At 47.2% G+C, this 14,764-nt stretch overlaps 1 protein-coding gene across 2 annotated transcripts in view; it reads left to right on the forward strand.

Moving 5' to 3' along the window:
• Positions 1-1,468: 1,468 nt before the first annotated feature.
• Positions 1,469-14,764, forward strand: part of PNPLA1 (patatin like domain 1, omega-hydroxyceramide transacylase) — a 43,476-nt gene continuing 30,180 nt past the window's right edge. The window contains exon 1 of one of the 2 annotated variants that reach the window (XM_055390293.2): positions 1,469-2,086. In XM_055390293.2, the coding sequence (XP_055246268.1) occupies positions 1,882-2,086 (205 nt within the window). In that variant the 5' untranslated portion in view covers positions 1,469-1,881. The remainder of the gene's footprint in view (positions 2,087-14,764) is intronic. The other variant, XM_004043890.5, reaches the window with a different exon arrangement.

Below are 14,764 nucleotides of genomic sequence, written 5' to 3' on the forward strand. Positions count from 1 at the left end.
CACACCTCCGCCTCGCAGCTCCTCAGATGTTCCAGCCCACACTGCTCAGCCCCGCCTCCTAACTTTTCTGGCAGGAATCTCAGCCCTGCACAGTTTAGTACTTAATTATAGATTGCCTTGTATGGTTTTCTGCTTATTTCACATTTGCCTGTCTTGTTCCCAAGAAGCCTGCAAATGTCTGATTTGGGGATGGAGCTTCTGTGTGCTCCTGTCCCCCAGGGCCCCGACACAGCACAGGGCTTGGCACACAAGCCCTCAGTGGAGCTGACCCGACCTCCCAGGAAGGGGTCAGGGTCTCTGCTGTCCAAAAGCTGACTGGACTCCACCCTGACACACCTGCCCCCACCCCAGCACTATGCCTCAGATATCTGCACACACATGCACACATGCATACACACGCATGTACGCACACACACTTTATCTAATCTAAAGCTCTCTTTTCAACCTGAGGCAATGATATGCCTGGAATTACCTACCCAAGACAGAAAACTCCCTCCTAACTGAAGCCTGGCCTTGCCCTCACTGTGGAATTCCCATGCAGATAAGTGAGTCCACCAGAATGGTGCAAGCTCCCCAGAAGCGGGGAAGCCACTGATGTCACATCCTGGATTGGCACTTGGTGGAGGCCTTGGTGTCTTGATTCTGATTCTGGTCCTGTTGCTGTGTGGTCTTTGAGGGGAGCGGGAGACGCCATCTTGCCTTCTTTGTTATATCTCCATGAGGGGACATTTTGTGGATGTGAGAACCACTCCTCCCCATCAGGACCACATGATACAGCCCCTCAGGGGGCAGAACCGCAGCCCCTGGAGCTAACCCTGGTCCTCTCACACCACCTCCCTTACCAAAACGTCTCTCTGCCCTGACCCCGACGTCCCCACAGGTGACCTCCCCAGCTGCTCCTCCTTGGGGTTAAACATTGCTATCTCAAACTTCTCATTTCTGAGCGGGAAGAAGAACACACAACACGAAGCCTCACACACTTAGAGTGATCTAGATTTCAGGTTGATTTCTTCCTGAGCACTTAGAAGATAGCATGAGGGCTTGGGGCTTGTCAAGAGGGCACTGACCAAGGTCACAGGGTCAGTGAAGGGCCCAGGAGAAGAAACAGAGAGAGGTGCAGAGGCGGTGGTGGGTGGGGCCGCCGAAGTCACACTTCTCTTAAAATTTTACCCAGGGCCGATGCTAACATGTAAATAAACAAGTGAATAAACAAAGGGGTGTTTATGTAAGAAAAACAAATAAAAATGCTTGTGTATCACATCACACATACCACATAGCCTGAAGGAGCCCAGGAGGGGCATCTCTTTTGGGGGATCCGTCCAAAAGAGACGGAGTAGGCACCGTCCTCCTGGAGGGAGGCGGGCTTGGAAGCCCTTCACTGCCGCAGCAGCATGTTGGGGAGGGAGGTGTCCACCGATAACCATCACGGAGGTTTTGCAACTGAATGTTGCAGCTGAGGGCTGGGCAGAGCCCGCCTCCTTGGGCATGGCCCTGTGCTGGGGAGCAGTGAATGCGCCCTGGTATACCATGGATGGGCAGAGGGCTGAGGATCCCGTGCCCGAGATGAATCTAGCCAAGAAATGAAGCCAGTGGGGGGCTCACAGGACCAGGACCCTGCTCACACACCAGGGGGTCCTTCTGCATCTCATCCTGGGGCCCCTTTCCAACCTTTGGAGTTGCCTCGTGGCGGAGCTTAACAGGCTGAGGCAGCTTCCTGAGCAGCCTGTGGTTGCTCCAGCCGGGTAGAGACAGCCACATTCCAAGCTCAAGGGTGGCAGGGAAGCTGGGCAGGGAGTTCCTACAGGGAGCGGCAGCCCAGGCTCGGGCAGGCAAGTGCTGAAGGGTGGCTCCGCCTTCCGCAGAAAGCCAGAGGCCGAGGAGATGGAAGAACAGGTGTTCAAGGGGGACCCGGACACCCCTCACTCCATCTCCTTCTCGGGCAGTGGATTCCTCTCCTTCTACCAGGCGGGGGCCGTGGACGCCCTGCGGGACCTGGCCCCCCGGATGCTGGAAACAGCCCACCGCTTTGCAGGGACATCGGCAGGTGCTGTGATCGCCGCCCTGGCCATCTGCGGGATTGAAATGGGTGAGGCCTGTGTTCTGGGTCCCCTGGGAAGTCTCTTGGGGGATTCCACAGAGACAGAAGGAGCATGAGGGAGGCTGGGGATGCTTTGGGGGACAAAGCCAGGCCTGGGTGGCAGGAAGGGAAGGGAAGAGCTGGTTGGAGTAGGATAGCAGCAGCTGTGACATTTGAAGGTTGGGGTCTGCCAGGCCCCAGTCTCTAACCTGCAGGGTGAGCCTGGACCCCTGTCCCTCTCCCTCAGTGCCCTTACCTGTGAGATGCTCTGTCTCCCAGCACCTGGGAGAGTAAAGGACAGTATCTCCCTCGGACATCGAACATGGTGCTGTCAGAAGCTACACCACGGCACAGTCATACATTGGGGTTCAGTGTTGCTCCTGCCTGGCCTCTTCCAAAATGCAAATACCCTTGGGAGAGGCAACTCTTCAAATCTCTATCACCCTGATGGGGACGTATTGTCCACCATTTCCAGGTGGCTGGAAAGATGAACGCCCTGAGGCTGGAGGGGTAGACAGGAGGGAGCCCAGAGTGGGAGAAGAATAGGAAGGGGTGGGGAGAGAATACAGAAGCTCTCACTTCACCTTCTGTCCTGCTGGTCCAGGAGCCTCAGCGAGAAGGACTGCTACACTGCTAACCCAGAGAGAGAAACACTGTCCCGGACAGCAGATGCATCTAGCAGCCCCCAAGGAACAAGCCCAAAAGCCTAGTGAGCTACCTTGGAGGGGCATTTATTCATTTACAGAGCTCCTATTCTAGACACAGCTCTGTTCCAGGCACTGAGGACAAGGTCCCCGCCCTTGTGGAGCAGAAATTCTAGAGAAAAGAAACAGATAATAAACATTCAAACAAGGCACCTTCTAGTGTAAGGTCGGGAAGTGATATGATCTATGAATAAAATTAAAGCAGGAAAGGGACTGAGAATAAAATGGAGACTATTTCAGGAAGGTGGTCAGGGAGGCCTTTCTGAGGAGGTGACATTCAAGCCTAGAGCTGGGTATAGTGATAGAACAAGCTGCTGGGAGCTCCTGAAAAGGAGAATTCCTGGTGGAGGAGCAGCCACGAAGCCTGTGGTGTGGAAAAGGTGGTGGGAGGTCAACAGGGGCCAGGTCATGTGGCCTTAGCCACAAGCTCTGATCTCACCTAAGGGAGGGGGAGCACAGACAGCTGTGACAGCAAGTGGGGAGGGGGCAGAGGGCGTGAGCTCCTCAGGTGGGATCCCAGCTCTGCCATTTCATGATGCATGCCTGAAGTAAGTTATTGAACGTTCTGAGCCTCTGTTTCTCCATCCACAAAAGGGAGTTCCTAATAGCGCCTAGTTCCCGGCATTGTTACAGCAGCGGTCTCCAGCCTTTTTGACACCAGGGAATGGTTTTGTGGAAGACAATTTTTCCACACACCAGGGTTGGTGGGGGATGGTTTCAGAATGATTCAAGCGCATTACATTTGTTGTGCACTTTACTTCTATTATCATTATGTTTTAATATATAATGAAATAATTATACAACTCACCATAAGGTAGAATCAGAGCCCTGAGCTTGTTTTCCTGCAAGTAGACAGTCCCATCTGAGGGTGATGGGAGACAGTGACAGATCATTAGGCATTAGATTCTCATAAGGAGTGCACAACCTAGATCCCTCCCATGCACAGTTCACAATAAGGTTCACGCTCCTATAAGAATCTAATGCTGCCACTGATCTGACAGGAGGCGGAGCTCAGGCAGTAATGTGAGTGATGGGGAGCCTCTGTAAATACAGAAGAAGCTTCACCTGCTGCTTACCTCCTGCTGTGCGGCCTGGTTCCTAACAGGCCACAGACCCAGGGCCATGGCCTGGGGATTGGGAACCCCTGGTTATAGGATTGGCTGAGCTAATATGAATACCTGCTTAGAACAATACCTGGCATATGGCAAGTGTTGAGAATGTGGCAACCATCTGATTAGGCTTCTTAAGATCTCTGAATGATGGGCAGAGTGTGTTTGAGGGAGCAAGCTGGAAACTAGATAAGGGAAGAGATTGGATTCAGGACGAGCTTTGAAAGTAGAGCCAGTGAGACTTTCTGAAGGGCTGGCTGGGCTGTGTGAGGGAGAGGCTGCAGATAATAGCCCCCTCCCAGCCCAAGCAGGGTGCCTTCCTGGCTGGGGACCTCTATGCTGGGTGGAAAGTCTTTATTTTAAAGAATAATAGTAATGCCCATTCACTGAGTACCTCTAATGTATAATATAATTTTTTCTTTTTAATGTCTCACAAGCAATAAACACATTTTTCTCACTGGACAAAATTCAAACAGTGCAAAAGTGTATAGAGTAAAAGTAGAAAATAGAGGCCAGTCGCAGTGGCTCATGCCTGTAATCCCAGCACTTTGGAAGGCTGAGACAGGTGGATCAGGGGTTCAAGACCAGCCTGGCCAAATGGCGAAACCACTTCTCTACTAAAAAAATACAAAAATTAGCCAGGCGTGGTGGTGCACACCTCTAGTCCCAGCTACTCGGGAAGCTGAGGTGGGAGATTGCTTGAGCTACAGAGGCGGAGGTTGCAGTGAGATCGCGCTACTAACTCCAGCCTGGGTAACAAAGCCAGACTCTGTCTCAGATAAATAAATAAATAAATAAAGAGTAGAAAGAAAGCCTCCATTTGCCCGGCTGCCCTAATCCCACCCTCCCTCCTCTAGCCAGTGTTAAGGGCTAGGCATGGATCTTTCCAGATCTTTTTAATGCACAGTCTTCCTTGAATGTAGCCGTTAATGGCTCTTCCCCACTGAACTCCAGGCCTTCAGAAGGGGGCTAGGGTGACAGCCCCCACTCTGTCCTGGAGTCACAGAATTCCTGCCTTGGAAACACCTGGTGCAGGGATTCTCTCTCCTTTTCCAGGCACCTGCGTTGCTCATCTGCTCCATTACCCTCACTCTTCTGTCTTTATGTCATCTTAAAATACAGCATCTGGGCGCAGTGGCTCATGCCTGTGATCCCAGCACTTTGAGAGGCCAAGGCAGGAAGATTGTGTGTGGGTCCAGGAGTTCAAGACAAGCCTGGATAGTACAGGAAGACCCCATCGCAAAAAAAAAAAAAAAAAAAAAAGAAGAAGAAGAAAGAAAGAAACTATTTTTCAGACCTAATTTAACTCATTCAGTTTGATGAATACTGCTGCAAACCTACTTGGCCAGGCTGTGACGGTCATGGACGGCAGTGGTAGGAACTAAAACCTGTAAAAAGGACATCAAGCAGTGGGGTGTAATCAAGGACTAGACTGTGGGCTGCTCGTAATTATCGCAGAAGTCCAGGGAAGGGTGAGGGAGGTATGTGTGGGACTCACGCTGTCCGCTCAGCAGCATGTTTATGAGACTTGTCAATGTCACTCCAGTCTAGTTCATTCACTCATTTTAACTGCCATACAATTTACTCGTAACTAGCATTTCCTTTTATATCAGGCACCATTCTACCTCTGGCATATTAACTTGTTCAGTCCTCACAACAGCCCTCCCAGGTGAAAACTGTTATTATCCCCATTTTACAGAGGAAGAAACTGAGTCACAGAAAATTTAAATAACTTGCCTATAGTCACACAGATAGCACTTGGTAAAGCTAGAATTTGAACTCAGTCTGGCCAGAGTCTACATTCTCATCCTTTAAATTGCCCTGCTTAACAATGCGATGTTAAGGGGTGCGGAGGCAGGGTCGGGGAGTCTCTCTGAACAGGTGGAATTTCCACGCAGACCTGAAGTGGGTAAGGGAATGAGCCCAAGAATATCTTGGGAAGAACATTCTACGCAGAAGCAAAAGTCTCATCGTTAGTTAGAAGCTGAAAAGGAACCAGGGCTAGATCTCCGGTTTTTCTTCAAGTCTCTGCATTCCTATGCCACAGTACAGTTAGTCATTTTACTGATGGATCTGACCAGTTTCCTTGTTGTTACAACCATCCTTGTTTGTGTCTCCCATGCTCACATGACATGTATATCATTCTAGGGTATTTGTGTCATTAACTTTGTTAATGACTTTGATAAGTTACTCTCCAAAGCAGTTGTACCAATTTAATCACAAGCAGCAGATATGAGTTCTAATTTCCCCACAATGTCACACTTGAAAATCTTATGCCAACCGAATAAATGTGAAATTGTGTCTCATCTACTGTATTTAATCTACCTATCCTGACTGCTAGTGATGTTCAGCATCCCCATGTACTTATTGACCACTAGACGTTTCCTCTTCTGTACTGTGCCTGCTCACCACCTTTCCCTGTTTTTTCCTACTGAGTTATCTTTTTCTTTAATGTGTAGGTGTTCTTTATATATTCTGTACACTTATCTTTCACCAGTTATACACAATGCACCTCTCTTTTCCCACTCTATTTCTTGTATTTTTATTTTGCTTCGATGTCTTTTGTTATTCAGATTTTAATTTTAATGCTGTCAAATGTATCCATCTTTTCATCTTACAACTTGGGTTTTGTTTTGTTTTGTTTTTGAGACTAGGTCTCATCCTGTCACCCACATCGGAGTGCAGTGGCACATTCATGGCTCACCGCAGCCTCGAACTCCTAGGCTCAAGTGATCCTCCTGCATCAGCCTCCTGAGTAGCTGGGACCACAGGAGCGTGCCACCACACCCGGCTAATTTTTAAAATTTTTTTGTAGAGTCAGGGTCTCACTATGTTCCCCAGGCTGGTCTTGAACTCCTGGGTTCAAGCAATCCTCCTTCCTCAGCCTCCCAAAATGCAAGAGTTATAGGCGTAAACCAGTGCACCTGGCCATCCTCTTATAATTTGTGTTTTAAAGTATCTTTATTACAATGATTTCTTCTACATTGTCTTTCAAAAGTTTTAAAATTTTCATATTTAGGTTAATTCCTCAGGAATTTATTTTGTTGATGGTTGAGGTAGAGATCTAATTTTTAAATTGTTTTGCCATGTGATAGCCAATTAGAGGCTATCTCCACACTTACTTGAAATGCTGCTTCTGGAATATTCAAGTGTCTCTTCTATTCTGTTGGCTAATTTGTCTATTTCTGTTCTAACCATTATAGTCTTATAATAAAGGGTTCATCACATATGACAAGCAATCTCCTCCTCTTCTTCCTCCTTTTTTCTTCTTCAAATATTGCCTCCATTATGTTTGGCCCTTTCCCTGCCCCATGTGAAAAGCTCTGCTGGGCTTTCGACTGAAATTGCATCTTTCCATTTGTAAATATAGTTGATCTTTCTATTCTGGTCTTTTTGTGTCTTCAGTAAAGATTTTGTGTGTTTTATTAGATTTACTTTTCCCTTGTAGTTTTATTTTTTATTGCTATGGGAAATGGGATCTTTTTTACCTATGGCATTTTCTTTCTTTCTTTCTTTTTTTCTTTTGAGACAGAGTCTCGCTCTGTTGCCCAGGCTGACATGCAGTGGTGTGATCTCGGCTTACTGCAACCTCCGCCTCCCGGGTTCAAGAGATTCTCCTGCCTCAGCCTCCCGAGTAGCTGGGCTTACAGGCACCCACCACCACGCCCAGCTAATTTTTGTATTTTTAGTAGAGACAGGGTTTCACCACGTTGGTCAGATTGGTCTCGAACTCCTCACCTTAAGCAATCCACCCACCTCGGCCTCCCAAAGTGCTGGGATTACAGGCGTGAGCCACTGCACCCAGCTAGCGTTTTCTGAGGCTCTTGTCAAGGCCACGTCCCCACTTTTGTAGCCAGTTTGGGGCTTTTCTATCCTGAGATCCTGTGTTTTTTTCCTGTGAAAGCTGAGGTGGCAGAGGTGCAACTTCTGGCGTGTATGCCCAGTTCTGTGACTAGGCCAGTTCAAGGCACATGAAAATGTTGTAAAAGCACTTAACATAGTGCCTGGTTTTTACTAGAGATGTGGTAACCTTCATTAATCCATTCATTCACCTAGGAGGGGTGGTCTCCGTGATTGCCACTGGGGGATCCAGAATTTCCAATCTTGTCAGAAGTGGGGTTGGAAACGTGCCTCAAAGCTGCATTTGCATAATTTTGAAAAACAAAATGTTTCTTATGGAAGAATAGTGATTTGGCAGACTTAAAACCCTACTCCCACTTAAGCTACTTCTTGGCACCTTTCTCCCCATAAAAAACTGGCAAGCCAGTCTGTCCGTCCCTTCCTTCCTTTCTTCGTTCGTTCGTTCCTTCCTTCCTTCCTTGCTTCCTTCCTTCCTTCCTTCCGTGTTAGTTGAGCACATACTAGGCCCTGCAGAGGATGCGAAGATACAACACAAAATGAAACTCTGATCTTGCTGCAAGGAGCTTACAGTCCACTCAAACTTAAAGGCAGCTACCAAACAGTTATAATACAAGAAAGTTCCTATTGAATGTTAGAGAATTATAAGGCATAGGAGTGCAGAGGGATGGAGAAAACACTTCCAAACATGGAAGGCCTCATAGAAGAGGCATTTGAGCTTGTCCATGCTTGAAATGTGAGTAGAAGTTGGACAGGTAGAGACAGGTTGGGCAGGAACCAAGGCTTCCAGCAAGGACATAGCATGACAATACGACAAAGCCACACAGTGGGGAAACATGATGCCTCCAGAGCATGGTAAACAGTGCAAGTCAACTGACGTCAGGAGTTGAAAGGCGTTCCCTTTCCTGTGGTCCAAGAGCCCCCTGCCATGTCTGCACTCCAGCTAGTCGGAAAGGGAAAAGGGAAGGGCACAGTCCTTTAGAGCAGGACTTGGAGGTAACACATGTCCCGTCAGCTACATCCCATGGATTGGAATTTAGTCACATGGTCACACCTGACTGCAAGAGAGCCCAGGAAATGTAGACTTTATTTTTGGGAGGCCATGTGGCCAGCTAAAAATTGGAGGTTCGATTACAAAGGAAGAAGGGGAGAATGGGTATTGGGGACAACCAGCAGTCTCTGTTGCAACAACCATAATCAATGGCATGAGGATCCTGGAGAAACTGCCCCTGCCTGAGACCAAAACCATGACTTCCTAATCACAAAGTTGGCCAGATGCAGTGGCTCGTGCCTGTGAGCCCAGAATTATGGGACGCTGAGGCGGGAGAATTGCTTAAGGCCAAGAGTTTGAGGCCAGACTGGGCAACAAAGTGAGACCCTGTTTCTACAAAAAATAAAATAATTATCCAGGTGTGGTGACCTGTCCCTATAGTCCCAGCTACTCAGGAGGCTGGGGTGGGAGGATCACTTGAGCCCAGGAGTTTGAGGCTGCAGTGAACTATGATTCTGCCATTGCACTCCAGCCTGGGTGACAGAGAGAGACCATGTCTCTAAAAACAAACAATCACAAAGCCAAGTCCAGTCTGTTGTCTGGGAAAGGGCTCAGCTCTGGCCCACCAGCAGCTGCCCCTGTGGCAGTGGGAGCATGAGTGCCTCAGTCTTGCAGCAGGGGGCCTGGGCAATGCACCATGGCACCTACTGTGTCTCCTGCCTAGAATGACCCTCTGCCCCCCTTTCAGAGAGAAAACCTCCTCCCCAGACACCATCCCATTTTACCCCACTCCATCTCTCTTTTCCATGATGTCTAGTTTGCCCATAAAATCTGCCCACATATTCTAGCATTTGATGTTGTACGGTCTTAACTGTTTCAGATACAATGTCTCATTTCATCAACTAGATTGGTTGAGCAATCTGAGATCTTGTGGGTCCTATGGCTCCCACAAACTGCTCATAAAACAAGAACTCCTTGATAAACTCCTGGTGTTTGCTGGCTATTGGCCAGTGTGATACTGAATGTGTCTTTGCTATTTGTATTTTGTAGTTTCCCTGGCTCTTGGATAATTTTCTGTAGTTATGGATATGAGATATAACGCTAGAATGTTACAGTGTCAAGGTCAGTAAGTCCAGCTCCCTCATTTTGCAGATAATTGTATTTAGACCCTGGGAGAGAAAGTGACTAGTTGGAGGCAGACCTCACTTAAGCCAATAGTTTCCAAACTGTGTTCCAGGGATCCTTAGGGTTCTGCAGATGGGGAGGAAAAGCAGGGGACAGACACGTCTGAAGCCCCGGCTGCACTAGTACAGCCCCGCTGTTGTCCATCTTATACGTGGGGGATCTTGCTAAAATTATATGTAAAGAAAATCTTTCAGTAATTTCTTTTAAAGTTTGAGAATCACTGTTAGAGCCCAGTTCCCTCAAGATGCAGACAAGGAGTTTGAGGATCAGATTTTGTCTGAATTACGGTGATGAAATAGATCATTCATTCGCTCATTCATTCTAGGTCCTGGGGATCTGGCAGTGAGCAAAGCAGTGGATGTCCACACTCATGAAGCTGATATTCTCTTGGTGAAATTAAACCATAGAAAATTAAGCATATAAAAAAGGTCAGCATGCGTGCTCAAAGGAGAAGATAAAGCAGGGGAAGGATGGGAGAATGACACAAGGGGCACAGTGTTGGGTGGGCTGGCCAGGGAAGGCCCCTCTGAGGTGGATGAAGCTAGGGAGAGAGCCATGTGCACTGAGGGAAGAGAGTTCCAGGCTGACAGGTCTGCAGGTGTACTTGCCCCCCGGTGAAAACATGCTTGTGTTCTCAGAAAGGGAGATGGCTTGTCCCTCTGGACGGGAAACGGGCTTCAAAGGGATCTTGCAAAACACATGAGAGGTCCAGAGGAGCCATGTGTTTTGCCCCCTGCCCCGCAAATGTGTGCACAGCAGGGCCCAGCACAACTTCTCCCATGGAGACAGAGCACTGGAGAAGTGTTTTGGTCGGCCTCCCACACTAGGGCCAGTGCTACCTTTGGCAGCTCCTGCCCGCCCAGTAACTGAAATTCTCCTGGGGCCCTGGAGCTGAGGCTGGCTGGTTATTGTCATTGATAGGTGGCTCAGGGTGTATTCTGGTCCACTGGGGCTGGCACTGGGGAGTCAAGCCTTCCTCTGTGAGAACCTCGCTTTAGTAACTCCTTTCCTTGGTCACTCATGCACCTATCTTTGTCACTCAGTTGAGGAATGAGACATAGCCAGGATTAGTGGAGAATAGAGTTCCCAGGAAGGAGGGGGGCTAGGGCTGAACTTCCAACTCTGCCCCCAAGTTCTGTGGGTTCTTGGCTGGCCAGGGACCCATCTCGCCCTTGGTTTTGCCATCTGTAACTTGGGTGATTGGAAACACATCCCTTGGACATTATGGTGAAAGACAAAAGAAGTCATGGATGCATTCCTGGCCCAGTGCTTGGCAAATATTAGTCACAAAATAAGTCTTTGAAGAATGAATGTTGAATGAATGGATGAATACGTGAAAAGAAAACTACCTTGAAATAGAAAAGCATAGATAAAGCAGCACTTTCCAAAGTCAAGAATGTCCCAGAGAACAAATTAAACTTTATTAAAACAAACAGGCTGGGTGCAGTGGCTCACGCCTGTAATCCCAGCACTTTGGGAGGCCGAGGCAGGCAGATCACGAGGTCAGGAGATCAAGACCATCCTGGCCAACACGGTGAAACCCTGTCTCTACTAAAAATACAAAAATTAGCTGGGCGTGGTGGTGCATGCCTGTAGTCGTAGCTACTCGGGAGGCTGAGGCAGGAGAATTATGTGAACCCGGGAGGCGGAGGTTGCAGTAAACCAATATTGCACCACCGCACTCCAGCCTGGCAACACAGCAAGACTCCGTCTCAAAAAACAAAAACAAAAACATAGATGACTGGAATCCAGCCTGGTCTGAGCAATGTTTTTCATGGTAATTGTGAGCTCATCTGCACAAGGACTTGGTTTTTTGGCAGGAATTCTGTGTGGCCCCGGCAGTGGAAGGACCCATCTCAGCTAGTTTGCATTGGCTCCGGCCAAACACCCTAGGATTATTGCTGACTTGGGACCAATTTTCATGTTAATTACTCTGTAGGTTGTATCAGTTCAAGCTCTAAACCATATGTAATACAGATTTGGGTCTTTCATTTTTTTTTATGGGAGGCTGTGTTTTTTCATGCAGATCCCTGGGCAGACACAAGCCACTGGCACCTTGTAATAGCCCAGCAGCCTTTGGAGGGTCCTAGCTTTAAGCAGAGGTCTCAGTTCACCCAGCCCAAGAACGTAGTCCCTGTCCCTGCCAGTTTCTTGTCTGATAACAGTCCCTACAGTTACCACATCATCAGCTTTCCTTCTCATGCCACGGGCTTTCAGTTCCCTCTTCATTTCTTCCTTTCTTGTGAGTTCAACCATGTCTTATAACTTTGTTTTATATTGTATTTAATATTGGACTTTTCGTTGTTATTGTTGTTGTTGTTTGAGACAGGGTCTTTCTCTGTCACCTAGGCTGGAGTGCAGAGGTGCCATCATAGCTCACTGTAACCTTGAATTCCTGGGCTCAAGCGATCCTCCTGCTTCAGCCTCCTGAGTAGTTGGGACTATAAGCACGTGCCACCACGTCTGGCTAATTTTTAAAATTTTTTTTGTAAAGACAGGGTCTCACTATGTTACCCACATTAGTCTCGAACTCCTGGCCTCAATCAATCAGCCTGCCTCCGGCTCCCACATTGCTGGGATTGCAGGCATGAGCCATGGCACCTGATCTCTTGTTTCTGAAGCTGGAAAGGTTCCTCTTTAGCTCAGCCCACCATACTACTGGAGCTGGAAGTCTCTCCAGTGTTCCTTAATACATGAATGAGAACCTCCATTTTTTCCTGTTGCAGGTGTGTGGGTGAGTGTGAGTGGGTGTGTACGTGTATACATTGCCCAGATGTAACTTGGATTTCAGTCCTGGCTGCTGGGTACACTTTCAGAATCAAAATGTCTTCATTAAAAATCACTCCCAAAATTAGTTATCTGAGATGGCAGTGTTTTCTGTAAAAAGGTATTCTGCTCAAATTCACATCCTAGTGTCTTTTGAATAACAGCTATTTACCAAGCACTTAGAATGTGCCAGGTCCCGTGCTAAGTACTTCATATGCATCATTTACTCTAATCCCCTCACAACCCTATGAAGCAGACACTATATTTATACTCACTTTACAAATGAGGAAACAGGGATTTAGAGAGATTAGATAATTTTCCCAGGTTTATACAACAGAGCCAAGACTGGGATTTCTCTAAATGTCTACATTCTACATCCTCTCTAATCATGATTTCAGAAATTGCTTTGCAAGCAACATGACAGCTTTCTTGTTACACTCCATGTGTCAAGCAATTATTTATACATTGGTTAAGAAAGTGAGATCTGGCCGGGTGCAGTGGCTCACACCTGTAGTCCCAGCACTTTGGGAGGCCAAGGCAAGTGGATCACCTGAGGTCAGGAGTTTGAGACTAGCCTGGCCAACATGGTGAAATCTTGTCTCTACTAAAAACACAAAAAATTAGCCAGGCATGGTGGTAGGCATCTGTAATCCCAGCTACTCGGGGGGCTGAAGCAGGAGAATCACTTGAACCCAGGAGGTGGGGAGGTTGCAGTGAGCCGAGATCGCACCATTGCACTCCAGCCCGGGCAATAAAAGTGAAACTCTGTGAAAGAAAGAAAGAAAGAAAGAAAGAAAGAAAGAAAGAAAGAAAGAAAGAAAGAAAGAGGGAGAGAGAGAGAAAGAAAGAAAGGGACAGAGAGAAAGAAAGAAAGAAAGAGAAGGAAGAAAGGAAGGAAGGAAGGGAAGGAAGAAGGAAGGAAGGAAAGAAAGAAAGAAGGAAGAAAGGAAGGAAGGAAGGAAAGAAAGAAAGAAAGAAAGAAAGAAGGAAAGAAAGATCAAATGGCATGACAAATACAAAAGGACTTTTTACACAATATTATGGAAATGGTGTCATTGTGCGATAGTTGTTGTAACTCCCACTACCATGTTGGAACCAGTATCTTCCATCTCACTCAAAGGAACTTATGCTTTACACGTTTAAACGTCTCTATCCAAATGGATAAAGATTCATTTTCCCCAAACAATCCCTTGGACTTTTTAGTAGAAGAACATTGAATGGAAGATCTGGTAAAGCTTTGAATGTGTTGGTTACACAGTAGAAACATCTATTTGGAAAGCAACTCATGTAGGTGACATATGTTAATCCATCCCCCTGGTATCAGCAGGTGCTAACTGAGCCCCTGTGAGTGCCAGGCACTGTATCCCTAACAATCTTGCTTGATCTGTGTGTATGTGTGTGTTTTTAATTTAATTTAACTTTTTTGAGACAGAGTCTTGCTCTGTCACCCAGGCTGGAGTGCAGTGACAAGATCTCAGCTGACTGCAACCTCCACCTCCTGGGTTAAAGCAATTCTCCTGCCTCAGCCTCCCAAGTAGCTGGATTACAGGTGCATGCCACCACGTCCAGCTAATTTTTGTATTTTTAGTAGAGATGGGGTTTCACCATCTTGGCCAGGCTGGTCTTGAACCCCTGACCTCGTGATCTGCCCACCTTGGCCTCCCAAAGTGCTGGGATTACAGGCATGAGCCACCGCACCTGACCTGATCTGTGTTTTTTAAAAAATTTAATAATAAACTTTTTATTTTGGAATAATGTCAGCTTCACAGAAACTTTGCTAAAATAGTACAGAGCTCTGCGTATCCTTCACCCAGTCTCCCCTTATGTTAACATCTTACATAACCATGGTCCATTTGCCAACATTAAGACATCAATATGGGTACATTCCTATTAACTATACTGCAGACTTATTAGAATCTCACCGATTTTTCTACTAATGTCTCTTTTCTGTCCCAGAATCCAATCCAGGATTCCACACTGCATTTGGAGGATCCATTTTTAAACCAACTCACTTAGACAGTATTAAAATAGCATTGTTTTCTTTGCTTCACTTTGGGCTCAAATTCAAGAAAGA

Source organism: Gorilla gorilla, chromosome 5, assembly GCF_029281585.2.
Source record: "Gorilla gorilla gorilla isolate KB3781 chromosome 5, NHGRI_mGorGor1-v2.1_pri, whole genome shotgun sequence".
Lineage (NCBI taxonomy): Eukaryota > Metazoa > Chordata > Mammalia > Primates > Hominidae > Gorilla > Gorilla gorilla.